At 52.7% G+C, this 12,770-nt stretch overlaps 1 protein-coding gene across 1 annotated transcript; it reads right to left on the reverse strand.

The window, feature by feature from the left end:
* Positions 1-162: 162 nt before the first annotated feature.
* Positions 163-12,562, reverse strand: Unc119b (unc-119 lipid binding chaperone B). Its single transcript, XM_021186979.2, has 5 exons — positions 12,292-12,562; positions 8,073-8,186; positions 4,987-5,098; positions 4,697-4,869; positions 163-3,036 (listed from the first exon to the last, which is right to left on the reverse strand). Exons 1-5 carry the CDS (start codon positions 12,533-12,535, stop codon positions 2,924-2,926), a joined length of 756 nt encoding a protein of 251 aa, XP_021042638.1. The 5' UTR covers positions 12,536-12,562; the 3' UTR covers positions 163-2,923.
* Between the last annotated feature and the right edge of the window lie 208 nt (positions 12,563-12,770).

Raw genomic sequence — 12,770 nt, forward strand, 5'->3', positions numbered from 1 at the left:
AAAAAAAAAAAAAAAAAAGAAAAAGAAAACTGGTGACTCTCAGCTCTGCTCCTCAGTTATAAACCAGTGACACCCAAGTCAACAGAAATGCCACAGCCAAGCAAAGGGACCGGGACCCCACCCACCTCCCAAGCCCAATCAGGAGGCAAGACAGAGTGAATATATTGTGAAAAATCTTTATTACTGTCTCTTGTGGTAAAATATTATCTTATACAAATAGAATCACCTGATTTGTTTTGGAGTGAGGATTTTAAGGACAGAGATGTTTCCTATTTCTGTGAAAAATAGACTTACAGGGAAAATGGACTTTCACAACTCGAGTCCTTTCACCGTAAAGGCCACGATCCCTCATGAACCAGAGTGAGGCCACCTCGCCCAGACTCCCTGTGGCTATGATGCTCTGGACACGGAATGTGAATGCTTTCAGAATCTGACTCAAAGTGCTACCCCTAGGAACTGGAAATCAGATGCCCGGGGCCAGGAAAAGCTTCAGAAGGTTCATATGTGCCAGCGCTGGGCTAACAAGAGCTTACGTCAGCCCAAGTACTGGCCGTCTCTATTCCTGTAGTTATGGTTCAGAAGGGCAGCTCAGCCCCAAGACATGGGGCAAGGATGGAGATGGAGCAGAATTCTGCCTCATGCCAGGAAGGGTTCTGCCCAGGGCGGGGACGAGGTCCCCAGGGGCCGCCATCCTCTCAGATGACTGCTCTGGGCATGGGGCATGCCGGACCCCAAGCACTGATTCCCTCGTCCGTTGTATCACAGGAAGCCACTGTCACCACTCTGTTCCTGGACAGTTTGACTTCTGACTCGGCTTCTGCTTGTTCAGTTATTTACAAAGTATGACTTCCAGTTTACTCAAGTCAGGCACAAAAGCTGGAGTCTTACTCTCTACCAAACAGCATGATGCTCCCCTAAGCAGCCAGACGTGGACCACTGGCCCCTCAGAAGCTAGAGCCTGCTCCACCCTACCAGGATGACTGAGCACCTGGCCTTAGTGTGCTCTGAGAACAGGCTGAAGGGAAAGGGGGTACAGCCCTTCTCCAGCCAGTAGTGTGTCCCCTCGATGTGGGCTCTCCAAGCAAAGCCGGCATGACAGGCAGGAGACAGCGTGCCAGGAAGCAGAAGCGTCCCAGGCTGCGGGCTACTGAGCTAAGGCCAGCAGCTCTTGGAAGCACACACTAGGCAGTATTTACTGATACACTCACTGGGTACCAATCACCTCCCAGACTCTGGAATAGAGCAAAGGCTCTGAGGCTTGTCAAGAGCATGGAGAGCTCACTAGAGGAGCCACGTGAGGAAAGGCAGAGATGCTCATGTCTGTGTGCAGGTGAGGAAGAACGGCTCTGCAGCTCCCAGCAGCACATGGGGCAGAGCCACACTTAAGGCACCTATTTGGAGTGGACTCCAGTTCTGAGATCCACTGGAATGGTCAGGAGGTGCCCACCATAGGGCACCTGGGCCCCCCATCTATCTCAGTGGGTAAATGCAGTGCAGCATGAAGGATAATCTAGGCTTCCCTGTCCCAAAGCCTCTGGAGCACAGCACCGTCAGGTGCTGGCCTGGGATAGGGCATGGGTCCAAAGCCAGGACCTCTCACGCCCTAGAAGCCAACGGCCACACAGCCAAAGCACATCCTTTCTCTCAAGTACTCTGGGGCCCTGGTCTTGTCAAAGGTGACATTACAGGTGACGTGGTGCCTCAGAGACACTTCATGCACACCGCCCGTCATTCATTTCATTCAATGACAAATGGACCCCAGGCACAGAGTCCTAGAGCCGCCCACAGGGACAACCTAGGGAGTCAGACAGGTGGGAGTCAAGTCAGTGGGGATCTGAGGCCACCTGAGGCATCTAAGGACTGCTCTGATAGGCAATGTCAGCCTATGCTGCCCTTCCCAAACATTCAAACATGCAGCAGTGTGAGGCAGGATGACCATGTGACTTCAGCAGAAAGGCAAACAGACAGGAAAGCATTCTTAAACATCAGACCCGGCTCTAGAGGCCATCTCCACCCAGAGCCTCTCTTCCAGGCTCACTGGACACAGAGTCCGCTCTCTCTGAAGCCCCAACTGTGCCTCTCCCACCACGAGCCACATTAGCCTGAGAGCTGACCAGTCCTATGGCGATCTATCGGCATCCCGGGCTCTAAATACTGATGTTGTAAAAATCCCCAAAGAAGTGTGAGAAGAGCGCGAAGCACAGAGTGCACTAAACTCGAGAGAGAGAGGGACACCATGTTCTGTGAACAGAATGGCCCAGGGCCACATGGCCAGGGGAGCACGAGGGCGGCTCGTGGCCTCTAGAGCAAGAACAGAAGGCGCCACCAGGCTGAGACTGGGGCTCCCCTAGGCCTGGCCGTGGCTTCTCAAAGGCAGCAAGAAGTCCCTCAAAACCTTGTCTTTGACTCTGGCGCCACCTCCCACCCAGCGCCTTAGCCCAGGCTCTGCCTACCCCAGTCCCTTTCAAGTTTCTTCCAGTAGGCCTAACTGCATAGGCGAGGAGAGACTGTGCCAGTGGCATGGGATGAGGGAGAAGCGAGCTGTTCTCAGCTGCCCAAAGCACCCGGGAACCTGCAGGCCAGCCCAGCCCAAGCCTTCTGGCGGACAAAGCTGTGCCTGGAGAGTCGGGCTTGTTGGGATAAGCAGTGCACAGCTAAGACTACACAGAAATAATCTTTTATCTGGATCCTGGGAACCTTACCCTAATCTTTTACTTCACTATAATACCTCTGTGAACTAGGGGGCAGGGAACAAACACTGGGAAGAGAAACTGCTGGCTGGCACCTCCTTGGAGCACAAAAGCCGCCACCAGCTGCAGCTTCCTGGACCAGGTTCAAGGTGGGTGTTGACGGGCGGCAGCTGCAATTCCTGCTGGGTGCTCATGGTGGCGGCAGAGGACCTCCTTGTCCACTCCCGCAGCGGTTACTGGCCTCCGTTATAGGCATAGTCCGCCTTGTTGTGCATCACCAGCTTGTTGTCAACAAAGTAGAAGCTGTCGGAGCGCGTCTCATAGGGGTTTTCAATCATCAGACGAACTGCGAGGGAAGAGCACACTCTGTGAGTCTGCCCCACAGCCAGGCGGAAGACACTCAGCATCCCTCCAAAGACAGCGGCTCTTTGCAAAGCCTGACTGCAAAAGAAGCCAGAAACCAGGGAGCCTGGAGGACTCCAGATGGAACCGTGATGTCCAGCTCTACACCAGGATGCAATCAACTCTTTAGTCATCCCTGGCCTCATCTATCTTGCAGTATCCTAGGAAACTAACTTCTCCTCAGTTACGCCCACTTCTTTCCTCCATGCTCCTGGCCGGCCCAACAGTGAGCCCTGCTTCTGGTCTGCTGCCACCTCTGGACATTCCAGTAAAAACCCAGAGCAGCATGCCCCTCTGTACCTGCCTCTTTGGATTGTCTGGTTTGTGGAGAAAGGATCTCACTGTACTACTCTGGCAGGCTTTGAACTCACAGAGATTTGCCTGCCTCTGCTTCCCAAGGGCCAGGGGGGAACCACTGTAACCAAGTCACTTGTTTTGTTAATTTTTTTTTTGTTTTGTTTTGTTTTGTTTTCTGAGACAGGGTTTCTCTGTATAGCCCTGGCTGTCCTGGAACTCACTCTGTAGACCAGGCTGGCCTCGAACTCAGAAATCCGCCTGCCTCTGCTTCCCGAGTGCTGGGATTAAAGGCGTGTGCCACCATGCCCGGCGTTTTGTTAATTTTTTAAAAATTACTTATTTTATGTGTACAAGGTTTTTTTGCCGGCCTGTAGACATCTGTACACTACACATGTGCTACTCTCAGAGACCAGAAGAGGGCTCAGACGCAGGAAGTGAGGTTAAAGCCCTGTGAGCAGCTCCAGTGTACTGACTGGGAATGGAGCCCAGGTCCTCTGGGAGAAGAACCACGCTCTTCCCCACGTCTCCATCGTCCTACTGCTATGGGCCTACAAGCCGAAAGAACCCTAGGTACCCAGTCAGGGGAACAGAGGGGAAGCCACTCTAGAGAGGGTTCTAGTGTTCACCTGCAAGATCCAGATGGAGAGGCCCATTTGCGTAGGAACGTCTGTATGTCTGTCTAAACCCTCGCCTTCTCCTCTTTCCACACTGGAAGAAGGTAAACCCAACTCGAGTTCCCTCCTCTTGGTTCTGAGTTAAGAGCCCCGTGCCATCTCCCAGCCCCAGGGAAAGACATCACAGGTACAGAAGTGTCAGCCATGTTCAGTTCTGAGCTAGCCGGGCCACAGCCACGTGGTGTACACTGAGACTCGGCTCCACACCCTTGGATGGTCTGCTTTCACCAGCTGATCTAACCCTGCAAGCATCTGCACGGCCAGGTCAGCTCAGGCCAGAGTGAGACACTGTCAGGACACCCTGCCCACCTCGCAGGCGCCCCACCTGGGTGCTGTTGTGAGAGTGGAGCGCCCACTCCAGAGCATGCGATTGTCAGGGACCTGAGACTGGGAGAACACATGTCATACTCCACCCGCTCGGCAGTAAGCAGTGTCACTGTGAGTGACAGTGAGAGGCCTTAGTGACTCAGCCTGGGGCGCCAGTTTCTCTAACTCCTCCTTAGTCCTCAGAGGCAGAAGACAGGAGTCTGAGGTCACGTGACCTGACACACAGCAAGCCACACTTCTCACTTGTGCAGAGTGAGGCCACTGGAGCAGGTGATAGAGTCTAGCTCAGGGGAGGGGGGTACGTACTGACGTCCTCCGAGAGCTGTGGGAACTCATAGATGTGCTCACACGTGTTTCTGCTGCTAGGGATGCAGAACCCGAAATCAAAGTCAAAGGTCTTCAGGAGCCGCTCCCGGAAGTAGTGCCGCTCGATCATCCGGAAACCTGTCACTGGCCTGTCACCCACAGTGAACTCTACCCTGTAAGAGAACCTCTGTGAGACTTCCTTCATTTCCTCACAGCCAGCCTCGGCCCCACAGAACGCATTCTTCCCTGTGATAAGCCGAATGTTCTGCCCTCAGAAAAACAGCACTCACGTGGCGCCAACGGTCCGGAGGCGGAGAAACGCCGGTGTGAACTGATAGCGAACGAAACGGCCCACGCTGATATCCACGTCCACGCTCTCCTCCTCCGTGTCCTGGTCTTGGTCTGCAAGAGCAGAACTGAGCCGTGAGCACCCACGCACCCACGCAGCACACCGCCGACTGGCAGAGCAAACTAGTTACAACCCTACTTCCTGGGCTGGCACAGGCTGGCAACGGGCTGTACCAGGCAGGCCTCAGGCAGCCCCATAGGGAGGAGCCGCTCTTCTGACTTCACAGATGGTTCCACAGAGGAGAACACTGAAGCTCAAAATGCTAAGTCACGCCCGAGCCCAAAGTTCCCAAACAGGTAACGGATTGAGCAAAGTTCTGAATGCAGGTCCCGTTGACAGAAGTCTGTTCTTAAAACATTATGCAATTTGCCGTATATGATTTGGGGGGATGGGCACATCCTGGGGTGAAATAATAAGACACAGGCTGGACACAAGCAATGCCTTATGTGACTGCGATCCCAGCCGAGGTCTACACTGACTGGGTCAGAGCAGGATGACAGGTCAGAGGGCCGAGCATGTAAGGGACATCCGGGAGTACTGTCTGATTCCAGTAACGACACTGACTGACCAGTCGCAGGCCACCGTGCCCTACTCCTCTGGCCACCTGGAACCAGCACGTGGACTGGCATGTGCTCCGTGCCATCCCCTAGTCTGGCCTACTGCTGATTCCGCATCAAAGATCTACAATGGTCATAGTACGAACGTGGAGGGGAATTCTCTACACGTCTGAGCACGCAGCATCTCTGCCTGTGATGTCCCAGGGGTACTGTCGCACTGTCCTGGTTTGGGGCTTCTACCTACAGGGGAAGGGCCTGGATCCAGTGATGTGATTAAAGCCCATCGGAGCAAGCCATGCAGGAGGGCACTTTGGTGTGAGCGAGCGCGCACACGACTGGGGGGGATGAAGACCACATACCTATAGCATCTGCAGCAGTGCCTCGGGCAGGACCAGAAGGTGACAGTGGAACAAGGCCCGCTGAGCCAGTCCCAGGATCAGGTTGGGCTAACACTTTCCCAGCTAGTCTGCCTGTGTGTTTAAGCCGGGTAAGTGCTCCACTCCTGAGAGAGCCGCAGTTCAGGACCACCTTTTATTTCTCTGAGATGCTAATACCTACCTTCTCAAAGAATTGCTGGCTCATTCTGAGCCGCAAATCCAAAGAACTTTGCAAAGTAAGTTTTATTAGGGGCTGGAAAGATGGCTCAGTGGTTAGGAGCACAGGCTGTTCTTCCAGTGGTCCTGGGTTCAATTCCCACCAACCACATGGCAGTTCACAACTGTCTGTAACTCCAGGTCCAGGAGAATCAAAACACACTCAGACATACATGCAGGGAAAACACCAATTCACATAAAATAAAAATAAATTATGTAAAAAAGGAATAAGTTTCATTAGAGATTACAACTGAGAGGCCTGTGAATGGCTGCCCTGTAAAGGTCCCCAGAGACCCACGCTCCCTCCCCGTGACCCACAGAGGGAGGAGAGAACCAACACCCACAGCTATCCCCACCTCCTCTCTGCCCTAGCACACACTCATACACGCACGCACGCACACACGCACCCCATACTCACCCAATTACAGTAAAAATTAAACCAGCACAGAAGCTCCGCGCACCTCCACGTAAACAGCAAATTTGAGGCTAGCTCTAGCCACACGCGATTGTCTCAAAACGAGAAAATCAAGCAATCAGAGGGAAGTAAAAGAATCAGTTCTCCTTGCACCTCAGGGGTAGACGGTCACTGAGTCCCAGGCTCATCTTTTGTCACACAGAGTTACAGAATGTTCTCACGGAGTCTGTCATACACTTAATAATCTTTCTTTCTTTCTTTTTTTAAAGATTTATTTATTTTTATTTTATGTATATGAGTACACTGTAGCTGTCTTCAGACACACCAGAAGAGGGCGTCAGATCTCATTGCAGATGGTTGTGAGCCACCATGTGGTTGCTGGGATTTGAACTCAAAGACCTCTAGAAGAGCAGTCACTGCTCTTATAAACACTGAACCATCACTCCAGCCCAAGAATAATCTTTTACTTAGAAAGAAAAGAGACAGACAGACAGACAGACAGGCAGGCAGACCATAGGGCTGGACCACTTACTGTTCTTACAGAGGACTTAAGTTCAGTTCCCAGCACCTCTGTCAGGCAGCTGAGGGATCCAACGCCCTCTTCTGGCCTCTAGAGGCAACATACTCATTGCACAAACTCCGGAGGGACACACTGGGGCACACACAGTTTTGTTTGTTTGTTTGGTTGGTTTGGTTTGGTTTTTAATCTTTGGAAACAAACAAAAGAAAAAAGGCAAACCATTAAAGCAGGGCTTGGAAAGAAACCGAAAGCACTGCTGACAGACGGCAATCGGCTGGGGGACGCGGCGGCCTCACCGCGGCAAGGGCTCGGGGCGGGCAGGCCTCGCTTTCCTCCTACAGTCCAGCCCAGCTGCAGCGGGGTCAGCAGACACTGCAGACAGTGCAGCACTGAACAAGCACAGGGGCTTAGGGGAGAGTCCCATGGGCATTCTGGGGCTCAGCTCCCTGCTGTAAAATGCTGCTGAGCCACTCACAGAGACATAAAGTATCTCACTAAAGAGCCTGGAAAATGTTACAACATAAGAAATGTCAACTTTCTATGCTGGCTGTGGTGACTGAGCCTGTAGCACATGGTGGAAGGCACATGTCAGGAGCTCAGGGGCATCCTCAGCTACATGGCAAGTTCTGGGCCAACATGGGCTACATAAGAACCAAGCCAGTGAGATAGCTCAGTGCGCAGAGGTGCCTGCCACACCTGGACCCCACAGAAGTGGGAACAGAGAATGGACTCCACAAAATTGTCTCTTGGCCTCCACCTGGTACGTTCTGGCACACACAGGCACGCACACACACACACACTCACACCACCCTTTGAACAAAGCTCTAAAATAGTGTGCAACTGGCAGGCAAGCTGACAGGAAGTGGTGCACACTGGCATCCCAGAAACTCTGGGTTTCCCAAGGTCATTTCCTCCCCGGCTTGTGACCACATCCAGGCCCACCTGAGATGCAGGGCTTGGCAATCTCAAAGAGAACTGTCCCCGTCTCCAGATCTCGAATCTTGAAGCGGGTAAAGTCGATACTGTAGACATTGTCTTCAGGTTTACACAGATAGTCTGAAAGGGAGAGACCGGTGTCATTCAGTGATCTCCCAGCGTCACCCTCTATTTCATTCCCTGGCTTAAAGCAAATGTGGTCTTCTACGCAATTCACTGAAAATGTTCCCCAAACACCCCCTTGTTGTTTTTAAGGTTTATTTACTTCATATGCATGGGTGCTTTGCCTGCATGTAAGCACCACACTCATGCAGTGTGGGAAGAGGTCAGGTCCTCCATGTCACAGTTACTGTTGGTTGTCAGGTGCCAATTGGGTGCTGGCACTGAACCCAAGTCCCCTGAAAGAGCAGCCAGTGCTCTCAACCAGTAAGCCATCTCTGAAGGCCCAAATGTTTTCTTTAAAATTGATTTAATACTAATTTTTATGTTATGCATGTCTTAGTCACTGTTCTTTTGTGGTGAAGAGACAGCACGACCAAGGCAATTAACTGGGAGACAGGTTCAGACTGTAGCCTGCCCACCATGGCCGACAGAGAACATGGCGGCACACGGAGGCAGCCCTCATGGCCTGCTGACCCCAACCAAACACTGTTTGCTAGTCCAGAGCTGTATCTTTGCTACTGTTATGATCATAATGTAAATATCTGCTCTCTGGAGGTCTTAGGCGACCCCTGTGAAAGGGTCAATAGACACCCCCCTCAAGGGGTCCTGACCCACAGGCTGAGAATCACTGTGCGAGGGCAACAGCTGAGAGCCTTCTGTGAACGGTTAGAAATCTCCATGCCAACCCCGGCGACATACTCCCTCCAACAAGGTCACACCAAACAGTTCCATCCCTGGTGACCAAACTTTCAAACATGGGGGATTCTTTTTTTTTTTTTTTTTTTTTTGGTTTTTCGAGATAGGGTTTCTCTGTGTAGCCCTGGCTGTCCTGGAACTTACTCTGTAGACCAGGCTGGCCTCGAACTCAGAAATCCGCCTGTCTCTGCCTCCCAAGTGCTGGGATTAAAGGTGTGCGCCACCACGCCTGGCCACATGGGGGATTCTTATCCAAAGCACCCCGATGTGTATGGTGCATGCTTTGCCTCTGTCACATGGGTACACTGTCTGCAAGGAGGCCAGGAGTGGATGCCACATCCCCGAAGAAATTAGGAAATTCAAGAAAGAACAGGAAAGGACAGAGAGATGGTTCAGAGGTACATTACATATGTATCAAGTCGTCAGAGAATAATTGTTGTTGTTGTTGTTGTTATTGCAGACAAGGTGTCCCTGTGTAGCGCTATCAAACCAGGCTGGCCTCGAACTCTCAGCTCCACTTGCCTCTGCCTCCTAAGTGCTAGGATTAAAGGTGTGCACAATCATTGTATGACATAGTTGGGTTTTTTTGAGGTTTTTTGTTTGTTTGTTTGTTTTAGGTTTTTTTTCTTAAACTTATTTATAACTTGTTTATTTGTATTTCATGTACAATGGTGTTTTGCCTACATGTGTGTCTATCTGAGGGTGTTAGATGCCCTGGAACTGGAGTTACAGACAGTTGTGAGCTATCATAGCTGCTGGTATAGACAGGTTCTGGGAAGTGAACCTGGGTCCTCTGGAAGAGCAGTGCTCTTAACCACTGAACCATGTCTCCAGCCTGAAATTTTAAAAAATATTGCTGGGCGTGGTGGCACACACCTTTAATCCCAGCGCTCAGGAGGCAGGCGGATTTCCGAGTTTGAGGCCAGCCTGATCTACAAAGTGAGTTCCAGGACAGCCAGGGCTATACAGAGAAACCCTGTCTCAACCCTCCCCCCCCCAAAAATTAACACATACTAACTAATAAATAATATAGGGGCTGTTTGCCAACTGTATTAAAAAAACAGATCAAACTTTTCTGGAAAAAGTCAGGTTACAAGTAACTCTGCTCCTGCAGCTGTACAGTATATGACGTGAGTGTTCCACTCTCACTGTACCCAAAGGTCTACAGACAGGAAATAAGCAAATGAGCAGGTCTTCTCAACAGAGCTGTCACTGCGCACAGAGGCCAAGTTGGATAATCACATGTAACAAGGGTTTAACACCTACTTCAACCACTTAAAAGGTTAAACCCATTCTTAGTTTTTCGTCTGCACAAAAGCATGCATACATTAGCCAGGCCAAAGCAGTGCCTACAACCACCCAAGGAACTAGTCAAACCAAGTCACAAAGCTGCGGCTGCCTGGGCTGCTGGTCCCCACAGCATCTCTCCCAGTCCCTCTGCACCTTAGCTTGCTCGGCTATGTCAGCCTGCTTCCTGACCCGCAGGCAGGTTGGTCTCAGTGAGGTGGCACACTGCAGAGCTACTGTAACCCCAAAAGCCTGTGGCGGAGGCTCGGTGTCTGTGGGAAGTGCTCAGTAAACAACTTACAGAAGAGAATGTTAGCATTCTGTCTAAATGCCACTCCACAGTTACCTGGCAACAGCCAGGTAGGCCTGGCCCACTATAAAAGGGGCTGCTTGCCCCTCCTCTCTCCTGCTCACTTGATCTCTTGCACTCCCCTCCCCCTCTCTCCACGTGCTCATGGCCATGGCCGGCCTCTACTTCTCTACTTTCTCTCTCTCTCTGCCTCTCTCTGCCTCTACTACCCTCTTAGCTCCCCTCCCCATGCCATGAATAAACCCTATGCTATACTATACCGTCGTGTGGCTGCTCCCTCAAGGGGAAGAGATGCCTTGGCATGGACCTGCTGAGACACCCCTCCCCCCATACCTCACCACACCCCCATAGGACCTATGCTATACCTCTTTATCTTTTTATAAACACATTCCGGAAGAGCTTAAGAGTGATAAAATCCAAAGGCCACTAAACTCTGGCTGTGGCTTTCTCTAAGGACTCGAAGAGATGGGAAAGGGGCATACATGGCTCTCGAGTGTTCAGGGGTCGAGACCTTAGCACGTCTGTAGGGCCAGGCATTTGACAGTCCTAACTCACCAGTGACGCTCACAGGATGTTCGTGGTCAGGTACTAGCCATTTCTGTACTTTCAAATCCCCCATGAAAACCGAGAACTGAAGCAGCTTTTCACTGTTCTGGGGCCGCAGAGCATGACTATCTACAGTTGTTTTGGGGCACAGGAAAGAGTGTCCCACCCCAAACCGTGTTAGGAAACTGGGTCACCAAACATCCCAAATCACATTGAAACTATTTTAGGAGATGGAGGTTTCTGCTCGCACAGGCCAAGCCAGTTAATAGCCACTTTCCCTCAAACTCCATTTCCATGAGCAACCTGAACTACACCTCACAGCCCCCGGGGCCGAAGTGAAGCAATCCAGCGGACACTCTGACATCCCTCAGGGAAGCAGGGTTAGAAGTCTCCGGGACAGGGAGGAGAAGAGGGCAAGCCAAGGCTATCGAGGTGACTGCAAACTCCTGGGGGGGGGGGGGGGAGGGCGGGGAGGAAAGGGTGTCAGTCAGGTCAGGGCTGGACTGGGCAGCTTCCAAAAGGCAGAGGGAGATCATCAGGGAACAGACACCATCCCTTACACCAGCCAAAAAAGACTTAAAAGATGTAAAAAAAAAAAAAAAAAAAATCGTGCTTTCCTGAAACCCTGACCAACTGTAAATTCACTAGGAAAAAAAAATTCAAGAGCAAGAAGATCCCCGTGTCGGGTTTATACAAACGCTCAAACTTTTAAACTTTTTTTGGTAGGGGAAGGGGGGGTGTGCAAAAAAAAAAAATATGCAACCAAGTTTAAGTCTGCAAGAAACGCAACAGCCACGTGTTTGACGGAAGCACGAGCTACCTGGACACAAAGGGGTCCGGGACCCCAGAGAGGGGACAGAAAGCAAAGGTCGAGCGGGGGAGGGGCTGTCAGGAGCCGGGGTCCGCAGGTAGGGGCTCGGTCTGGGCCCGGAGGACTGCGGGGAGCTGGGGTCCGTCAGATCAGCAGGGTGGATGGGCAGGGACCCGGCTAAGACCTGGCTGGGGTCCCAGGGACAGGGGTCCCAAGGCGGCCAGGGTGGGTCGGACCAGGCCCAGGGACGATCGCCGGGTCCGGGAAGCGGAGGCCGTCAGCAGCACGGCCCGAGCAGACCCGGGCGCCGCCAGCCCCCGACCCGGCCCAGCCCGCCGAGCGTTCCCAGGCCCGGTGCCCAGGGAGGGCGCGGCTCGCCCGCCCGCCCGCCCGCCCGCCCGCCCGCCACTCACTCTCGGTGACCCGATTGAGGCGTAGGACGTGCTCGGGGCGGATCGTGTCCAGGGCCAGCAGCTCCTGCTCCGTGACGGCGGCGCCGGGGCCGTCGTCGGGCGTGTGTGGGGGCCCCTGGCGCCGCGCCTTGAGCCGGTTCAGGACGCCACCGCCCGCCTTCTTCTTCTCCTCCTTGCCAGCCACCAGCCCGCCGGGCCCAGCCTGCGAACCCGCAGTCGCAGCCTTCGGGTTCGACCCGCTCATCGCTCCACCGCCAAGATGGCCGCCACCTCAGGGCCGCCGTAACTATGGAGAGCGGGGGCGGGACCCTGGCGCCCGGGGGCGGGGCCTGAGCGCCTGGGGGCGGGGCCCGTGGAGGAGCCGCCTCCTGGGGGAGGTGAGATAGGGCTGACCTGAGGATCTTCACACTCCAGTAACTCTTGATATTTAAAATACATCCTTTTTTTTTTTTTTTTTTTTTTTTTTTTTTTTAATTTTT

This window comes from Mus pahari, chromosome 23 (genome assembly GCF_900095145.1).
Source record: "Mus pahari chromosome 23, PAHARI_EIJ_v1.1, whole genome shotgun sequence".
Classification (NCBI taxonomy): Eukaryota; Metazoa; Chordata; class Mammalia; order Rodentia; family Muridae; genus Mus; species Mus pahari.